The sequence below is a fragment of the Hyperolius riggenbachi genome, chromosome 1 (genome assembly GCF_040937935.1).
Source record: "Hyperolius riggenbachi isolate aHypRig1 chromosome 1, aHypRig1.pri, whole genome shotgun sequence".
In the NCBI taxonomy this organism is placed as follows: Eukaryota; Metazoa; Chordata; class Amphibia; order Anura; family Hyperoliidae; genus Hyperolius; species Hyperolius riggenbachi.
Window position 1 is genome coordinate 632,328,345 of NC_090646.1, and position 25,085 is coordinate 632,353,429.

Here is a 25,085-nt window from a genome sequence, read left to right on the forward strand (position 1 = left end):
AAGGCTTTCCTCAGTAGGTTATTATTCCTCCCAGCACTTGTGCTCTTAAATGTAAAGAATTGACACAGCAAAACAAATGCCATATGCTTCATCTCAAGCACTTCCTGTCTGCATGTTGTTATTGTTCAACTTTGTTTTGAGTGGAATGGAAGTTGGGTTTGACTGTAAAACTGCTGAATCTGGTGGAATGTTGTTTTAAAGGGCATGTACATCGACATTTCAACTCGGTTTATCTAAAATGAAATTAAAGGCAAGGAAACAAAAATATTGATGTACTGTAGCTCCAAACCCCGGCCTGCTAATGGTTTAAGCCTACAGCAACTCTGAAGCGAAAATAAACTATGAGATAATGAATAGTATGTGTAGTACGGATAATAAATAGAACATTAGTCGCAGATAAAAGAGGCTCATGTTGTTTTCCAGTACAGGAAGAGTTAGAACACTAGTAATGATAGAAAAGACCAGTGTGGTTTGCACTCTAAAATTACAATGTTTGCTTTTTAATTTTTAGTGGTACGCATGGCAAGGGGTGTGGCAGGGGTGTGATTAGAGGTGTGAAAGGGTAGTATCGCAAAGTGTCCCTCTTTTTCACCTCAAAAAGTTGGGAGGTATGGCTAAGGTAAGTATTTAACTTTACTTCAATCTCCTGCTTCAAATATGCTTTAAAGAGACTCTGAAGCGAATTTGTTTTGCTATATTTACCTTAGCATTCGCTTCAGAAGTCTCACCAGTGCTAAACCGCTGCATTCCCGGCAAAAAGCGAGGGCTGCAGACCCCCCAAATCCCCGGGCAAGCATCCACTACCAACTTGGTCGTGGATTCTGCTGCCCTGAGAGGCTGAGTTATTCACTGTAGCTCCGCCTCTCCTGCTGTCGATCGCCGCGTGGATCGCCGCCTCTCCCCGCCCATCTCTGTGAAGAAAGAGTGAGAGGGGCGGGGAGAGTCGGCGATCCGCCGCAATTGACGTTAGAAGAGGCAGAGCTGCAGCAGAGAGCTCTGCCCCTTCCAGGAAGCGCTGTCCTTAGACCCCCCGGGGATTTGGGGGGTCTGCAGCCCTCGTTTTTCGCCTGGACAGCCATCTTTTTGGTTGAAAGAAGGTGACAGGGAGCATGTGCTATAGTTCCAACTGTTCTGTGTCCTGATCACCCCTCCCAGGTGCGCGCTAAGCTTCAAATCTCAAATTAAAAAAAAAAAAAAAATTGCACCAAAACAACAGAACGAGAACAACAACATCAGAAATCCCATCATGCTTTGCACAGCATCAGGGGAAAAATGCCCAGGCAGTTTTGTTCTGTGCAGATAAAAATGAGGCTTGGGTAAGAAAAACAAAGTTCTGATGCTGTGAAACTGTTAAAGAAACACCAAGCCTTTTCAGTGCTGCTGAGTAGATTTTAAGTCTGGAGGTTCACTAACAGAAATGTTACTACTCTAGATCAGTGGTCCTCAAACTAAGGCCCACGGGCCGAATGTGGCCCGCTAAGGCTTTTTTACTGGCTCCCCACTCACAAAACGTATTACTTATAGATGCGGACAGCTGCATCTTTAAATATTGGCAGCCCACGTATAGAATAGCAGTGCTGGCACCACCCTTTCATATGGAAGCCAAAAAGAAGTCATTCACTGTTGTCCACTTGGGTGGAAGGTTGTCACCTGGGTATGCTTCTTTGTCTGGCCTGCAAAGACTTCTTCAGATTGTACTGCAGGCCATTTGGTGACATTATGGCCCACATATGACTTGCTATGCTAGGGTCACAATATCTGCACTTGCTGTGTCGGAGACATAATAACTGCACTTGCTGAGTTGGGGGGCATACTATCTGCACATCAGGGGCAAACCCAGGATTTTAAAGGGGGGGATTTCTGAAAGGTCTCTCTCAGCCAAGCACAATACAGTATAATAATATGGTAGGATATCTTGCTGTATACACACAATGCATTTTCCCATCCGACCGACTGACAACGGGGATAGATCAGGAACAGTTTGGATACAGATAATAATGAGGACAGCCGACATTGGTAATGAAGGGGAAAGTGAAGCATTCACCCAGCAGGGCACAGGGCTGTGCTCATTCAGAGCTGCTCCATGCTCTGTACACACACTGCTGCTCCATGCTCTGTACACACGCTGCTGTACCATGCTCTGTACACACGCTGCTGCTCCATGCTCTGTGCACACGCTGCTGCTCCATGCTCTGTACACACGCTGCTGCTCCATGCTCTGTACACACGCTGCTGCTCCATGCTCTGTACACACGCTGCTGCCCCATGCTCTGTACACACGCTGCTGCTCCATGCTCTGTACACACGCTGCTGCTCTATGCTCTGTACACATGCTGCTGCTACATCCACAGTCAACTGTAGCCCGGGAAAGAAAGGGGGCAATGCAGTGAGCTGCTATTCTTGTGTCTCAACATGTGCCTGTCCCCAGACACTGCACCAGCCCTGGTCTGGGGGGGGGGGGGGTCGCGTTCTGGGCAGCTGTAATCCCCCCCTGCGTTTGCCTATGCACATGTTAAAATGGTCTGGTTAAATGGGAGACATTAGGGCTGAACATGTTAATAGAAGCTGTCTACAATACCTAGGTACAATGTAATGTTTTCTACATCATTTTATGTATACTCCACCCCCTGGCAGTCTGAGGTTTGTTGACCCGGCCCTTGGCTGAAAAAAAGTTTGGGGACCCTTGCTCTAGATCAGACATGGGCAAACTTGGCCCTCCAGCTGTTGAGAAACTACAAGTCCCACAATGCATTGCAGGAGTCTTACAGCCACAGTCATGACTCATAAAGGCAAATGCATTGTGGGACTTGTAGTTCCTTAACAGCTGGAGGGCCAAGTTTGCCCATGCCTGCTCTAGATGGTAATGCATGTTTAATGACCCTAGTAAAGTTTTATATCTGTAAAAGAAACAGATGTCGGGCACAAGACAGACTTTCTAACACATTTCCTTCAGCTGCCCTCCACAGAGCAGAGTCTCAGGATTTCCCATGGTATGCTGTCTCTCGATAGACTATCATCTTCTCTAATCATACCAATAACTATAATCATCCAATAACAACATGAAGAAGGACATTATAGCACACAGAGATGAAACGTGCACATCCCGTAGCTCTCATAGTCCGCTCATGTTGCTTGTGCTGTCGCTTCCCCATGTGCGGCTGCATGTGGGGTCACTGATTTGACCACTACAGAAGAAACATTAAAAGAAATTATACATTTGTAGGAACGCTTAGGGGAGTGTGAACACAGGAGTGTGTTTTTTTTAGCAACGCTTGGGGGAAAAAATGTATCTATTTCTACTTTAGAAAATGACAGAGGGAAGCTTATGGTGTGTTTCAGTACAGACGAGAAAAGATTGTTTTTGTTTTAAATGATTTCATTTGCATTTCTAGTAAGCCTGGAAAACAGGATGATGATGAAGCTCACTTACCCTTCACTGAGAATGAGCAGGTAAAGGATTGCACAAAGTCATACAAGGATTTTCAGCTATGTCTTTACTGGGACTTCTTAAAGTCCACCTTCAACATACCTCCCAACCAGGGCCGGCGCTACCATAGAGGCAAAGGAGGCAATTGCCCCAGGGCCTCAGAGCCTGTAGGGGCCCCCAGTGGCTACAAGAGGAAAAAATGTTTTTTTTAAAGAGAATCTGTACTCTAAAATTCTTACAACAAAAAGCATACCATTCTATTCATTATGTTCTCCTGGGCCCTTCTGTGCTGTTTCTGCCACTCCCTGCTGCAATCCTGGCTTGTAATTAACAGTTTTAGGCAGTGTTTACAAACAAACTAACCAGCTTGTGATAGGCTCACATAAGCAAAGTGTGTGAGTCATACAGAGCCTGCAGGGGGCCTGCAGAGGGTGTGCATAGCTTCTATCCAATCACAAGCAGCCCTGCACATTCCAGACTGACTCAGCCCGACAGAGCCGACAGAGGAGAGAATATTAGATCATATAACAGAGATAATACAGTCACTGTACAACTAGGAAAGGCTGCAGTAAGACAGACCACATTAGAACAGGCATAGGAACTTATAGGATAGAAGAAATAAGGATGGAAATTTTGTTACAGAGTCTCTTTAAAAAGACCTTATAGTTTTTGAGAAAATCGATTTTAAAGTTTCAAAGGAAAAAAATACACATTTAAAAACTCGCCGACTTTACCGGTTAATAGCAAATCCACCTTAAATGCTAGAAACCCTAAATTTGCAGGATAAGAGGAAACATTTTTTCAAAAAGACCTTATAGTTTTTGAGAAAATCGATTTTAAAGTTTCAAATGAAAAAAGTATACTTTTAAATGTGGTAAATGTCACTTTTAGTAGCAATCCTAACGGTAGTGTAATTTTACATGTATCAAAAAGAGCAATACATTTCCTGACGGGTTTCCAGGGGGTCCATATGCAGCCGCAGCGCTTTGGCCAGGGATCGCTATACAGCCGCAATATGGCTGTATGAAGATCCCTGGCATTTTTCCAATTTTCCAAATTTGTTTATGTTTAGAGTGGGACATTTAAAAAAAATTATGTGGGGTCCCCCCTCCTGAAACTTTTGAAAACCTTGTCCCCCATGCAGGCTGGGATAGCCAGAATGTGGAGCTCCGACCGATGGGGGCTTCGCACCCTGACTATACCAGCTGCAAAAAAGGTCCCTTAATGACGATTTTTATTCCGGGGTATCTGTTGGGGGGGGGGGGGGGGCAGGTTTATTTTGCCCTGGGACCCCATTGTTGCTTAAACCAGCTCTGCTCCCAACTTTTTGAGATAAGAAAGAAGGACACTTAAGCCACGCCCCTGCCACACCCTTGACCACGCCCCATCACACCCTTAGTCACGCATACCATAAAGATTTCATAAGAACAATATGTTTTATAATTCAAACCAAACTGGTCCATTCTATCCTGATTCATTTTCCTTCATTTTAACAATCTAAACTTAGTAATATATCAATTTAAAGTTTAGAGTCAATCAAACACTTTTTATATATATATATATATATATATATATATTTACATAGGAAGAGGGACAACGTCCTGAAAGAGGGACAAATGAGGAGGACAGAGGGACAGGGCTCCCAAAGAGGGACAGTTGGGAGCTATGCCTTCAGGCAGAAATCTTAATTTGTAAAAAAAAACAAAAAAAAAACTCAGTAATCAGAGGGCTTACTTACTGTCTGTGTGGTGTGAATGGAATGAGCTAAACTTTCTTTTTAAAGAGAACCCGAGGTGGGTTTGAAGAATATTATCTGCATACAGAGGCTGGATCTGCCTATACAGCCCAGCCTCTGTTGCTATCCCAAACCCCCCATAAGGTCCCCCTGCACTCTGCAATCCCTCATAAATCACAGCCACGCTGCTGACAAACAGCTTGTCAGAGCTGGCTGTGTTTATCTATATAGTGTCAGTCTGCTGCTCTCCCCGCCTCCTGCAGAACTCCAGTCCCCGCCTGCATCCCTTCCCTCCCTGCTGATTGGAGGGAAGGGACGGGGGCAGGGACTGGAGCTATGCAGGATGCGGGGGAGCAGCAGAGACTGACACTATAGATGTAAACACAGCCTCACAGCATGGCTGTGATTTATGAGGGATTGCAGAGTGCAGGGGGACCTTAGTGGGGTTTGGGATAGCAACAGATGCTGGACTGTATAGGCAGATCCAGCCTCTGTATGCAGATAACATTCTTTAAACACACCTCGGGTTCTCTTTAAAAATGTTATCACATGACCTACAGAAACTGGGCTTCTCTTCAAAACGAGCCTAGAAGCCTTTGGCATCCATGTTCTTCGTTCCATTTTGAGCCCCCTAGGGAGATGCAGAAAAGCCAATGCTGGATGTCACATGTAGTGTCCAGGATGAGACGATGGGATCGAGGGTGGCGTTTAGCAAATGATGGGTAAAGCCGGTACCACTGAGCGACCATTGCCCTGACCGTGCTTTTAACACATAAAGGGAGGGGGGACAAGAGCCCAATAGTGTGATATTGTATAGATGATAATTAATAATGAGTAATATAACAATCTAATACTCACAAACCAGGGTTACCATTAGGCAACCACTGTGAAGGCAGGTGGGGAGATTAACCTGACCCCACTCAGGATTAAAAGTCGCTCTCTGTAGATAGGAAGAAGATGGGTACAACCCTCCACCAAGGGTGGACTTAGCAATATGTAGAAGCTTTCCAGAGGCGCCAATAGAATAAAAGTCACTTAAACGAGCATAAAACTGATGGGGCAGTGGTGGGCCTATCCCATCCATGCAGACAAAGCAAATAAAGGAAGGACTGTGGCATCAACAGTCAAACAACAATGTATTTATACTCCACAGTAAAAATAGGCAACGTGTTTCACGGGCTCAATCCCGCTTCATCAGGCCAATCAAAAAAGGAGCATACAGCTTATCAGCATCAAAACCACAATGAGCGCCTCTGTACAGATAGGCCTAGTGCACACCAAAAACCGCTAGCAGATCCGCAAAATGCTAGCAGATTTTGAAACGCTTTTTCTTATTTTTCTGCAGCGTTTCAGCTAGCGTTTTGCGGTTTTGTGTAGCGGTTTTGGTGTAGTAGATTTCATGTATTGTTACAGTAAAGCTGTTACTGAACAGCTACTGTAACAAAAAACGCCTGGCAAACCGCTCTGAAGTGCCGTTTTTCAGAGCGGTTTGCGTTTTTCCTATACTTAACATTGAGGCAGAAACGCATCCGCAATCCAAAATCTGCAGCAGCCCGGGAGTATGCGTTTCTGCAAAACGCCTCCCGCTCTGGTGTGCACCAGCCCATTGAAATACATTACCCTAGCGGATCCGCACCCGCAAGCAGATCGCAAACCGCAGCGGAAACGCTCCGGTGTGCACTAGGCCATAGAGTTGGTTTTGATGCTGATAAGCTGTATGCTCCTTTTTGAAACGCGTTGCCTATTTTTATTGTGGAGTATAAATAAATTGTTGTTTGACTGTTGATGCCACAGTCCTTCCTTTGTTTGCTTTGTCCGCATGGATGGGATAGGCCCACCACTGCCCCATCGGTTTTAAGCTTGTTTAAGTGACTTTTATTCTATTGGCGCCTCTGGAAAGCTTCTACATAGTGCTTTTAACACATGTTCATTTCAGGTAGTGTTGGTAAAGCTACTGCTGCTTCCTGGTAGTGGTGATCGTAATCAGTTAATTCGGATTACGCAAAATTTCGCATACATTTTTGCATTTACACCCATACGAAATTACAATTTGTAAATTCAATTGACTTTGCATGGTCATTCGTAATTTCGAGTAAAATTTTGTGTAATTTGTACGTAATTTCATACGAAATCAATTCTTTATTTGTATCCGGTAAACAAGTAATAAGGATGCTAACCAGGCAATCTAAAACTTAAAATCACTATTACTTTTCTTGTTGATTAATAATCATTTCGCAGTTTACCAGACTCTTATCTGGTACACACAAAATTTGGTACACAAAAAGGAAGTTGCAGGGCATGCTGGGTTGTCCTTTTCTGCTTCTCTACCTCTGCTCAGACTTAACTAATGCAGCCTGATTGGCTGAAGCCTCTTTCCCTCCTGTTTTCCCCTCCCACTCTTCTGTTTCTCTCTAATTGGCCAATATTTCTCATGCTGAGACAATGCATTTTCTATAGCGAAGGGCGTGCAAATCAGGCAGAGGAGATTAAAGGAGGAAATAACATCAGGATTGGCTTCAAAATAGACACACTTAAAATAGGAAATGCTAAGAAGGATTTTCTCTTTTTTTTTTTTTACTGTAGAAAAATCACTAAAATCAAAACGTGGACAGTGCAATGCATCTGTTATGTAAGTAGAGCAAGTATTTATCTACTTATATCAACAAAGCATTTATCTACTTTTATATTTGAGGTTTTTTTGGGCGATACTATGGCTGACAGCTCCTCTTTAACCAATACACTATCCAGCTGGAGCAATATCATAGTGATATTAATACACACAAGAGGAAACTGCATTCCGTGTAGGCATTTGGCAATCCGCTGGCGGCACTGTGTGTGGCCGGCTGCAGGCTCACATGATAGATAACAAAAAGCTTACACTCAGCTGCCCAGCAGATGTAAACAAGCATCCAGCATGCCAGGCTCTGTCACGGCGTGCGAAAACGTACATATATACCGTACATACATCTGTGCGCACACTGCCAGGGACTTTCTACTGTCTGCAGTAGCATTATTTCCCCAACAGATCAGCTCAGGCTCAGAGAACATAGAAGAAGGGCTGTGGAATCCATCCAGCTGAGAGAAAAGACATACTTGTCAGAATATCTAGACTGCTGCTGCTATAAACACAGCTGAGAGTCTCTGCGCGAGGCAGCCAGGATGACTGTCAATGTTGAAGCAATGCTGCAGTAAGGCCTCTTTCAGACAGGCAAGCTGAAGGTAGTGAATTTACCGCCTGTCTGCCGCTCTGCTGCACTGGGCCGAGGTGGTCGCTTGGTAGTGGTGGTCTTAAAGGGGACCTGAACTCTTGCACAGGACAGAAGGAAAACAGAGAGACCTGCACCCTGTATAAATCTAGAGAATTTAGCCTGTCTAATTCCCCCTCCTCTGCGACTAATTTCAGGTGTAATTTGATCTATTCAGCTGTGTTAGATGGCTGCCTCTGCAGAGCAGCTACTTGGTAAAAACAGGATGTTAACCCCATGTCTGCTTCTATGAAAGCAGGAAGTAGACACACTGAAGATTTAATGCAGGATTTTAATCAGCTGCAACAAAGAAATGTTTTTTATTTTCTGTAAAGGATACTTTGCTGTTGCTTATCACTTAGAGCAGAGTGGAAGTTCTGAGTTCAGGTCCGCTATAAAGTAAATGTCTCGAGGGGAGTAAGAGTGTACCTGGGGCTTTTTCCAGCCCCTTGTAGTCCACCAGCTCCCTCATTGTTTGTCCGGCCCCTTCCATTCTGCTGATTTCAACTCTGGCAGTCACAGACTACTGTACATTTGTGGCTCCCAGGGTGCTGGAAATAGCCTCATGTAAGTACTGTATATACTAGAGCAGTGGTCCTCAAACTAAGGCCCGCGGGCCGAATGCAGCCCCCTGAGGCTTTACCATCAATCCACAGGGAAGCCAGCGAGCAGCCATTGGCTGGCTTCCAATCAAATTCTGCATCAGGTGACACTGCTGTCCAATTGGACGACAGGTATGCTTCCCTGTCAGACAGAGTATGCTTCACTGTCTGGCAAAAAGTTTTTTTTACTATCTGCACATGCTGTATTGGGGGCATAATATCTGCTTTGGTTAAATGGGAGACAAAAGGGCTGCACGTGTAAACAGGTAATAGTTTACACTACCTAGGTTCAATGTAATGTTTTCTACATCATATCATGTATACTCCAGCCCCCCATTAGTTTGAAGTATGTTTACCCGACCCTTGACGGAAAAAGTTTGGGGACCCCTGTACTAGAATATACTGTAAGTTTAGAAATGTAGGTCTGATTCACTTATAAAAGTATAGGGATAGACTTATACACGAGTCACGGGCACCACTGAGCAGTAATGTGTGTACTAACAGTGACATTCCCATTCCCAAGAAAAATATGTTATTTTATAATTCAAACCACACATTTTGTCTTCGTATTAACATTTGAATATAAGAAATATATCAATTGAAAGGATGGGAATAAAGTGTAGAGTCAATTAGACACATTTTTCAGTAGAAAAATAAATATACCTACATAAATCTATACATCAATCCTAAAAAAGGGACACATGAGGGAGAAAGAGGGACAGAGAGAGACAAGGGCGCTGCTCAGATGTCCATCTGGAAGAAGCTTAAAGGATCATACACACCAGAAGATTTACGGATCGAATCGTGAACGATGAGTGAACATTTGCGCGATATCGCATATGGGTCAATTACACGCAACAATCGTTTGCTTTACATGACCGTCATCATGGATCCAATCGTGGGTAGTCGTTCCAATCTTCATCACGTTCTCCCCCGTGGTTTGTTTCCACAGCGCACAACTGAGGAAGATGGATTGGGGCAGGGGCGTAACTAGAAATCACTGGGGCCCCCTGCGAAACTTTGGATGGGGCCCTCCTCGTTGGAGCTTTTCTTTCTCCAGCATCACTACAGTGCACAGCACTTGGAGAGGGGAAGAGAGGCTGGGGGCTAGGCGCTGTACACAAGACCCTACTGAACACTGAATAGGTACTGTGTCTACAAATCTTTTTTCTACAAAACTTTGTATGATTTGTTATCAGTGGCTGAACAGATGCAGCCATTAGAACAATTGTGCAGAGAGCACAATTTTTTTCCCCTTAGTTGTCAGTCTCTCAGGAAGGGGAAAATAAACTTCTCCCCCCACAGGGCCCCCTGCATCCCTTGCATGGTCTATAGTTACGCCCCTGGATTGGGGGCTCAATTGTTCATTGACACGTGGGTCCATCTTCCAGGGTCTTTGTAGTGCGTATTCAGCTTAAAGGACTCACAAGGTGAGTAAACAAAACCTATTTTTACTTACCAAGTCACATGTGTCCCTCGCCACAGCTCTGGTGTTCTCCCATCTCCCAGTGGCTTCCTCGCTCAACCACGCCTGCTTCATCGGGAGCGTACTGCACTGGCATAAGCCCCATCCGGGGTCAGTCATCTTCAGAGGCTGCCAGCAAGAGAAGACCAGAGCTGCGGTGAGGGACACATGTAACTTGTAGGGGCTGGAAGAGGCTTCAGGGAGTAAAAACAGTTGTTTTTTTTTAACTCACCTCGTCGTGAGTCCTTTAAGGGTGGAAGGAGGAGGACTGGTGGGCATACAGTGCAGCATGAGCTGACAGGAAGCTGGATTACCAGTATACAGATAAGACATACAGTACACTGACCCTGACATCACTGAATCCCTTATCAGACAGAAGTCAGACTGCCAGCCTTTAGCACTATCTATTATGTTATTCTTGCTATGGGTACATGAAACAGCAATTGGCTCAGGCACCTGCAGCCAGCTGACCTTTTTCGGGCAATGGTTCTCATATACCAAGGCCTCAAATACTTAGCTCAGCCTAGGCCTCAACTATTTTTTTTATGGCCTAAGTAGACAGTTGCTATAGCAACCATAATAGTAGTCAACATGTGGGAATAAATGGCTCAATATATCTTTAAACCACAGCTGTTCATAGGCATTTGATAAAACATTTTTATAGAATGAATAATGCATCAAGAAGTCTCAGTTTTTGCAAAATAAAAGAAGGAAATAAGCAGAAAATTAGAGCATGATGGGATAGTGGTTAGCACTCTCGCCTTGCAGCACTGGGTACCTGATTTGAATCCCAGTCAGGCCAGTAGGCCACCATCTGCACAGTGTGTATGTTCTCCTTGTTGGAGCAGAGTGTTCTGTACACACAGATACGCACCCAGTGTAACAAATTAGAACTCCTTAGTGAAGAAAAACATGCAGAGATATATCATGCACAACCATCAGGAAATTAGTGTTGTCCGGATCATGAACGATTCGGATCTTTGATCCGTATCTATGTTGTGAGTCAAATCATCCGAATCATCAAAATGAGTGAATCGGATCGCAAAGGGGGCAGGGCCAGGAGCGGCACGCCCCCTCTCAGCGGCCAGCGGGGTCCTGAAAGGAAGCAGAGCAGAGATGGATCGCTCTGTTGGAGGGGAGGCAGCCTTGCAGGGACAGGTAGATGACAGAGGGGACATGGGTGCCACTGCCAGATATGTGTAGAGCACACATACTGGCTGCAATGTGCTGCTCATTACAGGCTGTCTGTTCCATAGTTGTGCACAGTGATCACATTGGAAGCTTTTGGCACAGCTCAGTAACGTTACAGACAGCATGCTGGGCTAGGACAGGGCAGGCACTGTAATTGCTGTGCAATATGATCCTCCTGCACTGCTCTAAACAGCTGCACTTCACTTCTGGGAATGCTTTGGGGAATGGGAGTTGGGAGTATACAGATGAACATATAGGTGAAATATATGTAAAGCATATGATTGCAGCATGTGGGTATTGTGTGCAAACATTTCTGCTCTCTGCTCGTCCCTCCTCCCTTCTCTGTCCACTCCCTGCCCTCTGTCCATCTTCTCCACTTCTCTGTGTGTCCACCCCGCTCCCCTTCTCCTGTCCTGCTAGTCATTTCACCCCCCGAATGCTTCCCTTGTAAAATGATCCGAGATTCGGATCAAAGATCCGGATCTTTTCAATGATCCGATTCGAATCATCCGAATCATTGAAAAGATCTGAACTTCGCATCTCTACAGGAAATGCAGCTTACTTAGAACAGAGAGATTACAAAGTGAATACAGGAAATGACAATCCCATAACGATTACCATATTGTTCTAAACACAGTAACATCTAGTGGTTATTTTAGTATACTGCAGTTTAAAGCAATAATTCTGTTGCTACTTCCAACTCTCCCTGGCCCATATGCCATTCACTTTTTTCTCCCGAGATTTCTCCTAGGTAATACTTTCACAGATTGTTATAAAGTGCCTTTTACGCCACCAGCAAACAAGAAAATGGTCCAAATAAATTTTATAGTACTTTTCACCAACTTTTGGGTACTTTTTGAATTGTAAAATGCTGCAAATGTAGCTTCAAGAGAAGATGAAAATGATCTCCTAGGAGATAACTGAGGTGAAAAAATTAAAGGGGAACTGAAGTAAGAGGTATACGGAGGCTGCTATATTTATTTCCTTTTAAAGAGAGTCTGAAGCGAGAATAATTCTCGCTTCAGACCTCATATATAGCAGGGGCACGTGTGCCCCTGCTAAACCGCCGCTATCCCGCGGCTTAATGGGGGTCTCTTGACCCCCAAATCCCCTCCGTGCAGCGGGGGAGTGCTTCCTGGTTTGGGCAGGGCTAACCGCCGCAGCCCTGCCCCACGCGCGTCTGTCAGCGCGTATCTCCGCCTCTCCCCCGCCCCTCAGTCTTCCTTTACTGAGAGGGGCGGGGGAGAGGCGGCGATGCGCGGCTGATAGACGCGAATGGAGGCAGGGCTGCAGCCGTAAGCCCTGCCTCCAGGAGCGACCAAGTCTGCGACCAAGTGTCGCAGTGGGGGGTTTGGGGGTGAAGGGACCCCCGTTTAGCGGCGCGTATGCGGCGGTTTAGTTTAGCAGGGGCACACGTGCCCCTGCTAACTATGAGCTCTGAAGCGAGATTTATTCTCGCTTCAGAGTCTCTTTAATCAATACCAGTTGCCTGGCAGCCCTGCTGGTCTATTTCTCTGCAGTAGTATCTGAATAACACCAGAAACAAGCATGCAGCTAGTCTTGTCAGATCTGACTTTAAAGTCTGAAACACCTGATCTGCTGCATGCTTGTTCAGGGGTTAAGGCTAATAGTATTAGAGGCAGAGGATCAGCAGGGCTGCCAGGCAACTGGTATTGATTAAAAGGAAATAAATATGGCAACCTCCATATACCTCTATCTTCAGTTCCCCTTTAACTGCATATGGGCCCCTGGCCCATATGCAATTAACCTTTTCTACTGAGGTTTCTCCTAGGGGTTAATTTTTCAACTTATTTTTAATATAACTTTTCAGCACTTTTCAATTGAAAAGGTACTAAAAAGTATATGTAAAAGTGCTATCAAAATTACTTTAATTACAGTATTTTCTTGCTTGCTGGTGGTTTAAAAGGCATTTTATTGACAATTGTGAAATATCACCAAGGAGAAAACGTTAGTTGCATATGGCTCCTGTGTCTGTGTGGGTTTCCTCTGGGCACTCTGATTTTCTCCAACAACTCAAAAACATACAGATACGTTTATTTGTTTCCCCCCCAGCTGGCACTAGACTAGGATATATACACTACATACATAGACATATGACTATGGTCAGGGCCGGGCCGAGGCATAGGCTGGAGAGGCTCCAGCCTCAGGGCGCAGTGTAGGAGGGGGCGCACAATTCATTCAGCTGTCATTCCTAATTGTGTTTGAAGCAGAAAGAAATAAGAAAAGGGGATACATAGCAGTGACTGCAAGTCAGATAACTAGATATTAAGGTGTTGGGGAGGTTGTGGGCCCTGTGGCCCTCTTAGTCTAATAGCAATCAGTGTGTGACGGCTGGGGTGGGAGGGATGGAGGGGCGCACTTTGGTGTCTCAGCCTTGGGTGCTGGAGGACCTTGTCCCAGCTCTGACTATGGTAAGGATTGTGAGCCCCTCTGAGGTAGTGTTGTCCGGATCATGAACGATTCGGATCTTTGATCCGAATCTATTTTGTGAGTCGAATCATCTGAATCATCAAAATGAGTGATTCGGATCGCAAAAGGGGCGGGGCCAGGAGCGACACGCCCCCTCTCAGCCGTCAGCGGGGTCCTGGAAGCAGAGCAGAGATGGATCGCTCTGTTGGAGGGGAGGCAGCCTTGCACAGCCACAGGTAGATGAGAGAGAGGGGACATGGGTGCCACTGCCAGATGTGTGTAGAGCCCATACTGGCTGCAATGTGCTGCTCATTATAGGCTGTCTGTTCCTAGTTGTGCACAGTGAATACATTGGAAACTTTTGGCTCAGCACAGCTCAGTAACTTTGCAGGCACTGTGATTGCAGCGCAATATGATCCTCCTGCACTCGGCACTAAACAGCTGCACTTCACTTCTGGGAATGCTTTCTTTCACTGTGCTACTTTACATTCAAAGTACACAGATGAACATATAGGTGAAATATATGTAAAGCATATGATTGCAGCATGTGGGTATTGTGTGCAAACAAACATTCCTGCTCTCTGCTCCTCCCTTCTCTGTCCACTCCCTGCCCTCTGTACATCTTCTCCCCTTCTCTGTGTGTCCACCCCCCTCCCCTTCTCCTGTCCACAGCAGGGAAAGACCTGTCCTGCTATTCATTTCACCCCCGAATGTGCCGGTAGTAAAATGATCCGAGATTCGGATCAAAGATCCGGATCTTTTCAATGATCCGATTCAAATCATCCAGGACCAGGTCATTGAAAAGATCCGAACTTCCCATCTCTACTCTGAGGGACAATTAGTGACATGACAACATACCGCACGACAAAAAAATGTTGGCGCTTTATAAATTTAATGAAATCTCTGTATTTCCGACTGGAATTTGACAGAGTAACCAAGCAGCTCAGGGTGACCCAAACTACTAGGAATGTATAGGTGGATAAAAGGGACCAAAAAGATCTCCTACTAAAAAAAGAAAAGTTTGGTGTATTTGCCTTCTTAAAACAGAAGGAAATCTGCAATAATTCAGCTATAAGTGAACATTTGTGGTTACCCACAATGCACACCTACTAAATATGCAAATTATCCCTTTTCACCCTTGGTAAGCCAAGCAAGCATCCAGAACCGCTGGTGTATAGCAAGCCTATAGCTTTAAATTTTACACAGTCATATCAAACCCACATGTGACAGCCTGTTTCAGACTTTTGGTCCTCATCAGTACATGGCAGGGATTGATACGGCTGTATGAGACTGGAATTTGGAAATTGTAAAACCGAAATCGAAATTCTGTGGTACTCAGATTTACCGAAATTCAGTAATTTTAGCCCAATCACAGAAAGTAGAAGCATTGGACCAATCAGAGAATGCAATTTTTTTTTTCTGCAAAAATCGAATTGCCGAGGTTCACAAGATTTTTCCGGTTTCTGATTTTCCAATTTCTGATTAATTTATTTTTGTCATTTTTTTTTGCATTTGCTGATACAAAAAAATTACAAAGTAATTACTTCTTGGAAATTGGAAACCAGAAATTGTAAAAATTGGAAATCGGAAATTGGCGTTGGCAGAAATCGAAATTTTCGACCATCCCAACAATGACTGTATTTCCGGTGCCGCCAGAAGCAGCGGTTCTCGTTAGTCTGTACATCACAGAGAAGCCGATCCAACAACACTGATGGGCTAGTGTATATTCCCTCCTGCGCTGGTGACGTCACAGCAAGCAGTGCTATTTATAAAGGTGCAAAGTGCCTCTGGCTAAGGTGCTAAAGTCTATTCATTTTACAGTGTCACTTCAGATATTGGTATTTCTGTAGGTCTGGAAGGCTACTGTATTCCATTATCAGACCATACTATATACTGTATAAACAATGGTTCATCCACAACCTAGCTTCAACACTATGCATAAAACACTGAAACATTTTCTTTGGATAATAAGTCATTTTTTGCTTTTTAAAAGTTTACAGTTCAGTTACTGTTCAGGAGCTCCAGTGCAGGCGCGTAACTGGGGGGAGCAGCTCATGCGACTGTACAGGGGCCCAGAGGTGTGTGGGGGCCCCAACTACGCATCTTCCCTTTCTCTGTTACTCCAGTTTTTTTTTGTTGTTGTTGTGGCTACACAACATGGGGCCCCACAGCAAAATTTTGGTTGCCCCCCCCCCCCCCCCCCCCCCCCCACACACACACACACAATTATAAGGTACATACCCACACGTTTTAGGAAGTCAGAGGTGCCCTCCAGAATTGGGAAACCTCTCAATATAAATAGCCAGAGGTACCCCCAATATCAGGTAGCTTCCCAGGACAGGTAGACAGTAGATCTCTCCACTACAACACAGCGCTGTCACTCAGCTACAGAGACTGTCACACAAAGTGTTGTCACTCACCTACAGAGACTGTCACACACAGCGCTATCATTAAGCTATAGAGACCGTCACACACAGCGCTGTCACTCAGCTACAGAGACCGTCACACACATTGCTGTCACTCAGCTACAGAGACTATCACACACAGCGCTGTCACTTAGCTATAGAGACTGTCGCACACAGCGCTGTCACTCAGCTATAGAAACTGTCACACACAGCGCTGTCACTTAGCTACAGAGACTGTCACACAGCGCTGTCACTCAGCTACAGAGACCGTCACACACATTGCTGTTACTCAGCTATAGAGACCGTCACACACAGCGCTGTCACTCAGCTATAGAGACTGTCGCACACAGCGCTGTCACTCAGCTATAGAAACTGTAACACACAGCGCTGTCACTCAGCTATAGAGACCGTCACACACATTGCTGTCACTCTGCTACAGAGACTATCACACACAGCACTGTCACTTAGCTTTAGAGACTGACACACACAGTGCTGTCACTCAGCTACAGAGACTGTCACACAGGCAGCGCTGTCACTCAGCTATTGAGACCGTCACACGCATTGCTGTTACTCAGCTATAGAGACCGTCACACACAGCGCTGTCACTTAGCTACAGAGACTATCACACACAGCGCTGTCACTCAGCTATAGAGACTGTCGCACACAGCGCTGTCACTCAGCTATAGAGACCGTCACACACATTGCTGTCACTCAGCTACAGAGACTATCACACACAGCGCTGTCACTCAGCTATAGAGACTGTCGCACACAGCGCTGTCACTCAGCTATAGAAACTGTAACACACAGCGCTGTCACTCAGCTACAGAGACCGTCACACACATTGCTGTCACTCAGCTACAGAGACTGTCGCACACAGCGCTGTCACTCAGCTATAGAAACTGTAACACACAGCGCTGTCACTCAGCTACAGAGACCGTCACACACATTGCTGTCACTCAGCTACAGAGACTATCACACACAGCGCTGTCACTCAGCTATAGAGACTGTCACACACAGTGCTGTCACTCAGCTACAGAGACTGTCGCACACAGCGCTGTCACTCAGCTATAGAAACTGTCACACACAGCGCTGTCACTCAGCTACAGAGACTGTCGCACACAGCGCTGTCACTCAGCTACAGAGACTGTCGCACAGCGCTGTCACTCAGCTATAGAGACCGTCACACACTGCGCTGTCACTCAGCTACAGAGACCGTCACACACAGCGCTGTCACTCTGCTACAGAGACTATCACACACAGCGCTGTCACTCAGCTATAGAGACCGTCACACACATTGCTGTCACTCAGCTACAGAGACTATCACACACAGCGCTGTCACTCAGCTATAGAGACTGTCGCACACAGCGCTGTCACTCAGCTACAGAGACCGTCACACACATTGCTGTCACTCAGCTATAGAGACCGTCACACACTGCGCTGTCACTCAGCTACAGAGACCGTCACACACAGCGCTGTCACTCTGCTACAGAGACTATCACACACAGCGCTGTCACTCAGCTATAGAGACCGTCACACACATTGCTGTCACTCAGCTACAGAGACTATCACACACAGCGCTGTCACTCAGCTATAGAGACTGTCGCACACAGCGCTGTCACTCAGCTACAGAGACCGTCACACACATTGCTGTCACTCAGCTATAGAGACCGTCACACACTGCGCTGTCACTCAGCTACAGAGACCGTCACACACAGCGCTGTCACTCTGCTACAGAGACTATCACACACAGCGCTGTCACTCAGCTATAGAGACCGTCACACACATTGCTGTCACTCAGCTACAGAGACTATCACACACAGCGCTGTCACTCAGCTATAGAGACCGTCACACACTGCGCTGTCACTCAGCTACAGAGACCGTCACACACAGCGCTGTCACTCTGCTACAGAGACTATCACACACAGCTCTGTCACTCAGCTATAGAGACCGTCACACACATTGCTGTCACTCAGCTACAGAGACTATCACACACAGCGCTGTCACTCAGCTATAGAGACTGTCGCACACAGCGCTGTCACTCAGCTACAGAGACCGTCACACACATTGCTGTCACTCAGCTATAGAGACCGTCACACACTGCGCTGTCACTCAGCTACAGAGACCGTCACACACAGCGCTGTCACTCTGCTACAGAGACTATCACACACAGCGCTGTCACTCAGCTATAGAGACCGTCACACACATTGCTGTCACTCAGCTACAGAGACTATCACACACAGCGCTGTCACTCAGCTACAGAGACCGTCACACACATTGCTGTTACTCAGCTACAGAGACTATCACACACAGCGCTGTCACTTAGCTTTAGAGACTGACACACACAGTGCTGTCACTCAGCTACAGAGACCGTCACACACAGCGCTGTCACTCAGCTATAGAGACTGTCGCACACAGCGCTGTCACTCAGCTACAGAGACCGTCACACACATTGCTGTTACTCAGCTACAGAGACCATCACACACAGCGCTGCCACTCAGCTATAGAGACCGTCACACACAGCGCTGTCACTCAGCTACAGAGACTGTCGCACACAGCGCTGTCACTCAGCTACAGAGACCGTCACACACATTGCTGTTACTCAGCTACAGAGACTATCACACACAGCGCTGTCACTCAGCTACAGAGACTATCACACACAGCGCTGTCACTTAGCTTTAGAGACTGACACACACAGTGCTGTCACTCAGCTACAGAGACCGTCACACACAGCGCTGTCACTCAGCTATAGAGACTGTCGCACACAGCGCTGTCACTCAGCTACAGAGACCGTCACACACATTGCTGTTACTCAGCTACAGAGACTATCACACACAGCGCTGTCACTCAGCTACAGAGACTATCACACACAGCGCTGTCACTTAGCTATAGAGACTGACACACACAGTGCTGTCACTCAGCTACAGAGACTGTCACACAGCGCTGTCACTCAGCTATTGAGACTGTCACACGCATTGCTGTTACTCAGCTATAGAGACCATTACACACAGCGCTGTCACTCAGCTACAGAGACTGTCACACAGCGCTGTCACTCAGCTATAGAGACCGTCACACACATTGCTGTCAGTCAGCTACAGAGACTGTGTCACACGCAGTGCTGTCACTCAGCTATAGAGACCGTCACACACAGCGCTGTCACTGACCTATAGAGACTGTCACACGCAGTGCTGTCACTCAGCTATGCAGCACAGTCTATTGGTGAAGTTACTGACCTTGCCTTTTCCTCTGTAGGTGAAGTTCAGCCTGCTGAAGGTTTTCACCATGACAAGAGCCGAGAATGCCAAGCCAATGGATAAGAAAGCAAATTCTGGTAATCCAATCTTTCTGCACACAGTGCATGTCGGAGACAGCCGGGGAGGACTGGAGAAAACATACATGAATTCACAGAGGAGGAATTGAAAAACTGAGGCCCAAAATATATAAAACAAAGTATATTATACAAGAGAGAGCATGTCCTGACTCTTGGGGGTCAGTAAAAAAATAGGGTAAAATGAAAAAAATTAAAAAAAAAAGAATAACAAAGTAAGGAAGAGAAAGCAGAGTGAGTGCATTCCTCTTTTTGGGAGAGGGGAGTGAGGGTGAGTGTCTGGTTACTGCAGAGGAGGGCTTCCTTATGGGAGTTCCCAGGGAGACCCTATTCTGTTACATTTACATACTTGCAGTGCTGGCGTTACATTAGCCTCAGGAAAAGCTTTTTCCCCCCTCTTCTTTGAGTTCCCAGAGTTCTCTATAAACTTGTAGTGACCTCAAACTATTTCCAATAACTTTGCCTTCTGGGGGAATCTTTCTTTAAAGAGATCTTGGCCAGGCAGCAGTTCAGACTGTACAAGTTCAGGCCCCGATGAGCAAAACATTTATCCTGAGTTATGTTACTCAATCATTTTCTCTGCCTGCCCATTCAAAAAATAAAATCTGCTGTCCTTGATTAACTTTTATGAAATATCACTTCGGTCAGCTTATTTGAATACTTGTGGTCAGTGGCATAGCTAAAGAGCTGTGGGCCCCGATGCAAGTTTTACAATGGGGCCCCCCAAGCACTCTATACATAACAATTGATACGGCGCACCAAAACCTTGCCAATGGCAACTACAGTGTTAGAGGTGCAAGAAGGGGATGGGGAGCTGTTTGTTAATGATTACCACTATTCAAAGTATCAATAGAAGTGATTATTATGAGCACAGGACCAATAGAGAGCTAATACTGTAGTTGAGGGAGGGCCCTTCGGGGCCCCTCTGGCCCAAGGGCCCCGATGCGGTCGCAACCTCTGCAACCCCTATTGCTACGCCCCTGCTTGTGGTTGCATTGTTCTGGAATTCTGTATTACAGAAACTAACAAAAGTGTGATGTTTGTGTGCAGGTGGAATCTGTAGCTTCATGGAGTATGGAGTGTGCAGAGAAAGCGGGAGAGAGAAAAAAGTGATGGGGAGAGAGAGAAACAGAAAAGTGATGGGGAGAAAGACAGCAAAGTAATGCAGAGAGAGAGAGAGAGACAGCAAAGTAATGCAGAGAGAGAGAGAGAGACAGCAAAGTAATGCAGAGAGAGACCGCAAAGTGATAGGAAGGAAGAGAGCAAAGCGATGAGGAGAGAGACAGCAAAGTGATGAAGGGAGAAAGAGAGACAGCAAAGTGATGGGGAGAGAGAGACAGCAAAGTGATGGGGAGAGAAAGACAGCAAAGTGATGGGAGGGAGAGAGATAGCAAAGTGATGAGGAGAGAAAGACAGCAAAGTGATGAGAGAGAGAGAGAGTGAGAGCAAAGTGATGGGGAGAGAGACAGAAAAGTGATGGGGAGAGGAAAAACAAATAAGTAATGGGGAGAGAAATATAGCAAAGAGATGGGGAGAGAGAGAGACAGAAAAGTGATAGGCAGTGGCAGCTCAAGCTTCAAATTTGGGGGGGGGGGGGCACAAAGGGGGTATGATTGCTGGCTAAAAATATTGGCATTTGGGTGTCCGCGGTGCCGGATATATAGCGGGTGCTGTACCAGTGCCGGCTGTTTGCAGGGCGCCTAAATTTCCGCTCCAGTGCCCAAGTAATGATATTTTACACTGGCACCTATAGCGGCGCCGGCACCCAATAAGTCCACTTGCCGCATGTGCTCTTTTTTACTGCTTCGCCACTACCCTCCCACTATACAGTTCCCCCTGGTATCTAATGACCCCCCCCCCCCACACACACACACACACACACACACACACACATTAACCATGTGGCTTTCCTGGTGGTTTAGTGCTTCCCTACCTCCCTCCCCAAAATATAGCATCCCCAGTGGTCTATTGCTTCCTTCCTTTTTTGCCAGTATAGCATCCCTGGTGATCTAGTGCTCCCACCCTACACTTTATAGCATCCTGATGGTCTAGTGGATCCCCCCATCCTGTGCTCCCAGCCCCAGTATATGCAGAGTATTGGCACCATAATAGTTGTGCTTAGCTTACCTCCTCTGGGTTCCAACGATGTGCTTCCATCCTTTACAGCTCACTGCTCACTCTTTGCTCATCTCGATCTCCTCATGTCACATGTACTGATGGGACATGCAGGAGGAGAACATGCAGGAGGAGATGTGACATGCAGGAGGAGAATGTGCAGGAGGAGACATGACATGCAGGAGGAGAACATGCAGGAAGATACATGTCATGCAGGAGGAGAACATGCAGGAGGATACATGACATGCAGGAGAATGTGACATGCAGTAGTAGCGCGAGCGTCTAAGTGTAGAAGATGCATGCACGTCATTGGAGGAGGATTGAACTTTAGTCCAATCAGTAGCTGATACCCCCTTTCCCATGAGAAATCTTTACCTTTTCTCAAATACTGTAGATCAGGGGTCAGGAACCTTTTTGGCTGAGAGAGCCATAAACGCCATATATTTTTAAATGAAATTCCGTGAGAGCCATACAATACAGTATGTTTCAAACTGGGACAGTAGGGCTCAAGTTCCTGTTGCTATGGTGATGTGTATACAGTTGATCCTCCGGACAGCAGAAGTGTCAAACACGTCTTCAGCTTCTCTTAGGTTTCAGCAACATTAGCAATTTCCCAGAGGGCCAGACAGGAGAAATACCGACTAACAGCTTGTACAATTAGCTAGCTGACTTGGGGGTTGATTCACTTTGTAGGACGAGATCCCTGCACTTTGGCCCATTAGGCTGCTTGTCAAGTGACAGGCAGCCTATTGGGCCAATAAAAGTGTGGGGATCTCGTCCTACAGAGTCACTGGACCTGACAGGATCCAGGGTGGGACAATTGGAGCAGCCGTTTGTTTTGTGGGAGAGTGAGTAAGTTACTAGTGCATGCTACAGCAGTAGGGTGCCTACTTTGAAAATGTTACTTGCGCTGCCACACTAAGCTGTGCTGCTTGAGCAGTGTAGCTTAGTGAATAAACCCCCACTGATTTGTATGTGAGCCAGATGTAGCCATCAAAAGAGCCACATCTGGCTCCCGAGTCATAGGTTCCCTACCCCTGCTGTAGATCATCAGGGGGCTCTGTATGGCTGTTATTGTGGTGAAACCCCTCCTACAGTGTGATTTTATGACCATGGTCCTGAAAGTTTGCTCTCTGTGAACCTCATTGCATTGTGGGAAATAACTGTTTTTTCCAACTGCCAAGCAAGCAATATCCCCCTCTCCACCTGGCAAAACTAAACATGTCACCACCAGTGATACATTCCAGAATGTAAATCAGGGACAGGAAAGATTTTACAATGGGCAAACATTGACTAAATAAACTATAAATTAATAATGTGTAAAATAAGCAATTTTATTCATTATGTTATTTTTTTATGTACATTGGCCTCGATTTATAAAAATGTGTTCAGTGAAGTAAATCCGTGCGGGGAAACTCCGCGCTCGGCATTTCTGACTTCTGGGTGGTCATTCATAAAATGTTGCTAGTTGCGATAGCAGAGCGGAGATTTCCCGCTGTAGGCAGGCGGTAGGCTGTCGGGAGCCTTGCGGAAACACAGGAGCTGGTCTCTCTGCTGCTGCTTGGGAGGTCTGTCCCATTCACTGCAATGTATTCCGCACGCTTCTCGCCACATCCGAGGTAGCGGTAATCCCCGTCCGCATACCGTTTCCTCTAATCTTTATGAATTGACATTTGTTACTTTTGTTAAGATAATCACCGCGCAAGGCGGTGATTTATCGTTCTTCTCAGGAATGTCGGCTTTTCATGCGGAAAAAGCCTTTATGAATACAAATTTTGCTATGTGGTCGGTAAAGTGATCTGTCTTCAGCATTTCCGCATGCGGGAATGCTTTATGAATCGAGGCCATATGTTATTTTCACTACAGTCACTCTTTAACCTATTTTGGTTCCTGGACGTAGAAACTACGTCCAGGAACCATGTGCGCTACCGCGCGCTCCCGCGGCCGATCGCGCGCGTGCACGCGCGCTCCCAGCCCGCGGTTCGTTAGCCAGGCAATCAGTGTATCGGGCTATGGTGCCCGATCACTGATTCCTCTCCTCCGCTGAAAAAGCGAAAGCTTCACTCGGAAGCTGCGCCTTTTCTGGCTGTTCCCTCCCCGATGCGTCACTCTAAGCGTGTGTTACGCTTAGAGTGACGTCATGTAAACAAACTCATGGCCGCCATCTTGTGGCCAAAAAGTAAAACTACAACAAAAAGTAAAAAAAAATAAAATTAACACACAATTACATTAAAAAACTATGGTTTACATCCCACCCTCCCAAAAATACCCAAATAAAATTTTTAATATAAAAAAACAAAAACCATTACAATTAAAAAAAAAACATGTAAATATTTACCTAAGGGTCTAAACTTTTTAAATATCAATGTAAAGATGAAATATTTCTATATTTTGTTTTTATTTTAAACTTGTAAAGAGTGATAGATGCAAAACGGAAAAAATGCACCTTTGTTTCCAAATAAAATATTGTCGCCATACATTGTGATAGGGACATAATTTTAACGGTGTAATAACCGGGACATATGGGCAAATACAATACGTGAGTTTTAATTATGGAGGCATGTATTATTTTAAAGAGTAACTGTCAGGCTGCAGAAGCTAATTTAAACCTCTATTCTCCTGTGTTAAACAGTTTAGAAGGAAGCCCAAAAGCAATTAGTGAAGATAAAAATCTCAGTTACCTTTGATGTGTGCTTATCAGCAAGTCTGTTATTCTTAAGAAGACGCAAGCCGCATATCATACTGCAAAGCATTCTGGGGCTCTCCCCTCGGCTGCTAATGAGACGTTATAGCAGCTTGTAATCGAGTAGCACTGATAAATCTCGGGCAGAGTACACTGCAGGAGTCAGCTATTGTTCCTAGCCACATGGCTCTTTAATATTCACTGCACACTGTGTTATTTAGTACAAGCTTATCTGTGATCAGGAAGCAGGCAGGACATGACGACACATTTGACAGAAAAACATGGAGCCTGCCATGAGCTGTCAGGAGCATCTATCTCTGCATATACTATATACAAATTCTGTGAAATCCAAACGTGGACAGTGAAATGCATATGTAATGTAAGTACAGCCAATCTTTAGCTACTGATATATGTGTTTATTTTCTCTGAGACCCTATACCTAACAGCTCCTCTTTAAAACTA

The 25,085-nt window shown here is 45.7% G+C and overlaps 1 protein-coding gene across 1 annotated transcript in view; it reads right to left on the reverse strand.

The window, feature by feature from the left end:
* The window catches only part of LOC137543856 (A disintegrin and metalloproteinase with thrombospondin motifs 12-like), a 275,169-nt gene extending 255,312 nt beyond the window's left edge, over positions 1 to 19,857 (reverse strand). Inside the window, exon 1 of the mRNA XM_068264933.1 lies at positions 19,731 to 19,857. Within this exon, the coding sequence (XP_068121034.1) occupies positions 19,731 to 19,857 (127 nt within the window). The remainder of the gene's footprint in view (positions 1 to 19,730) is intronic.
* Positions 19,858 to 25,085: the final 5,228 nt, after the last annotated feature.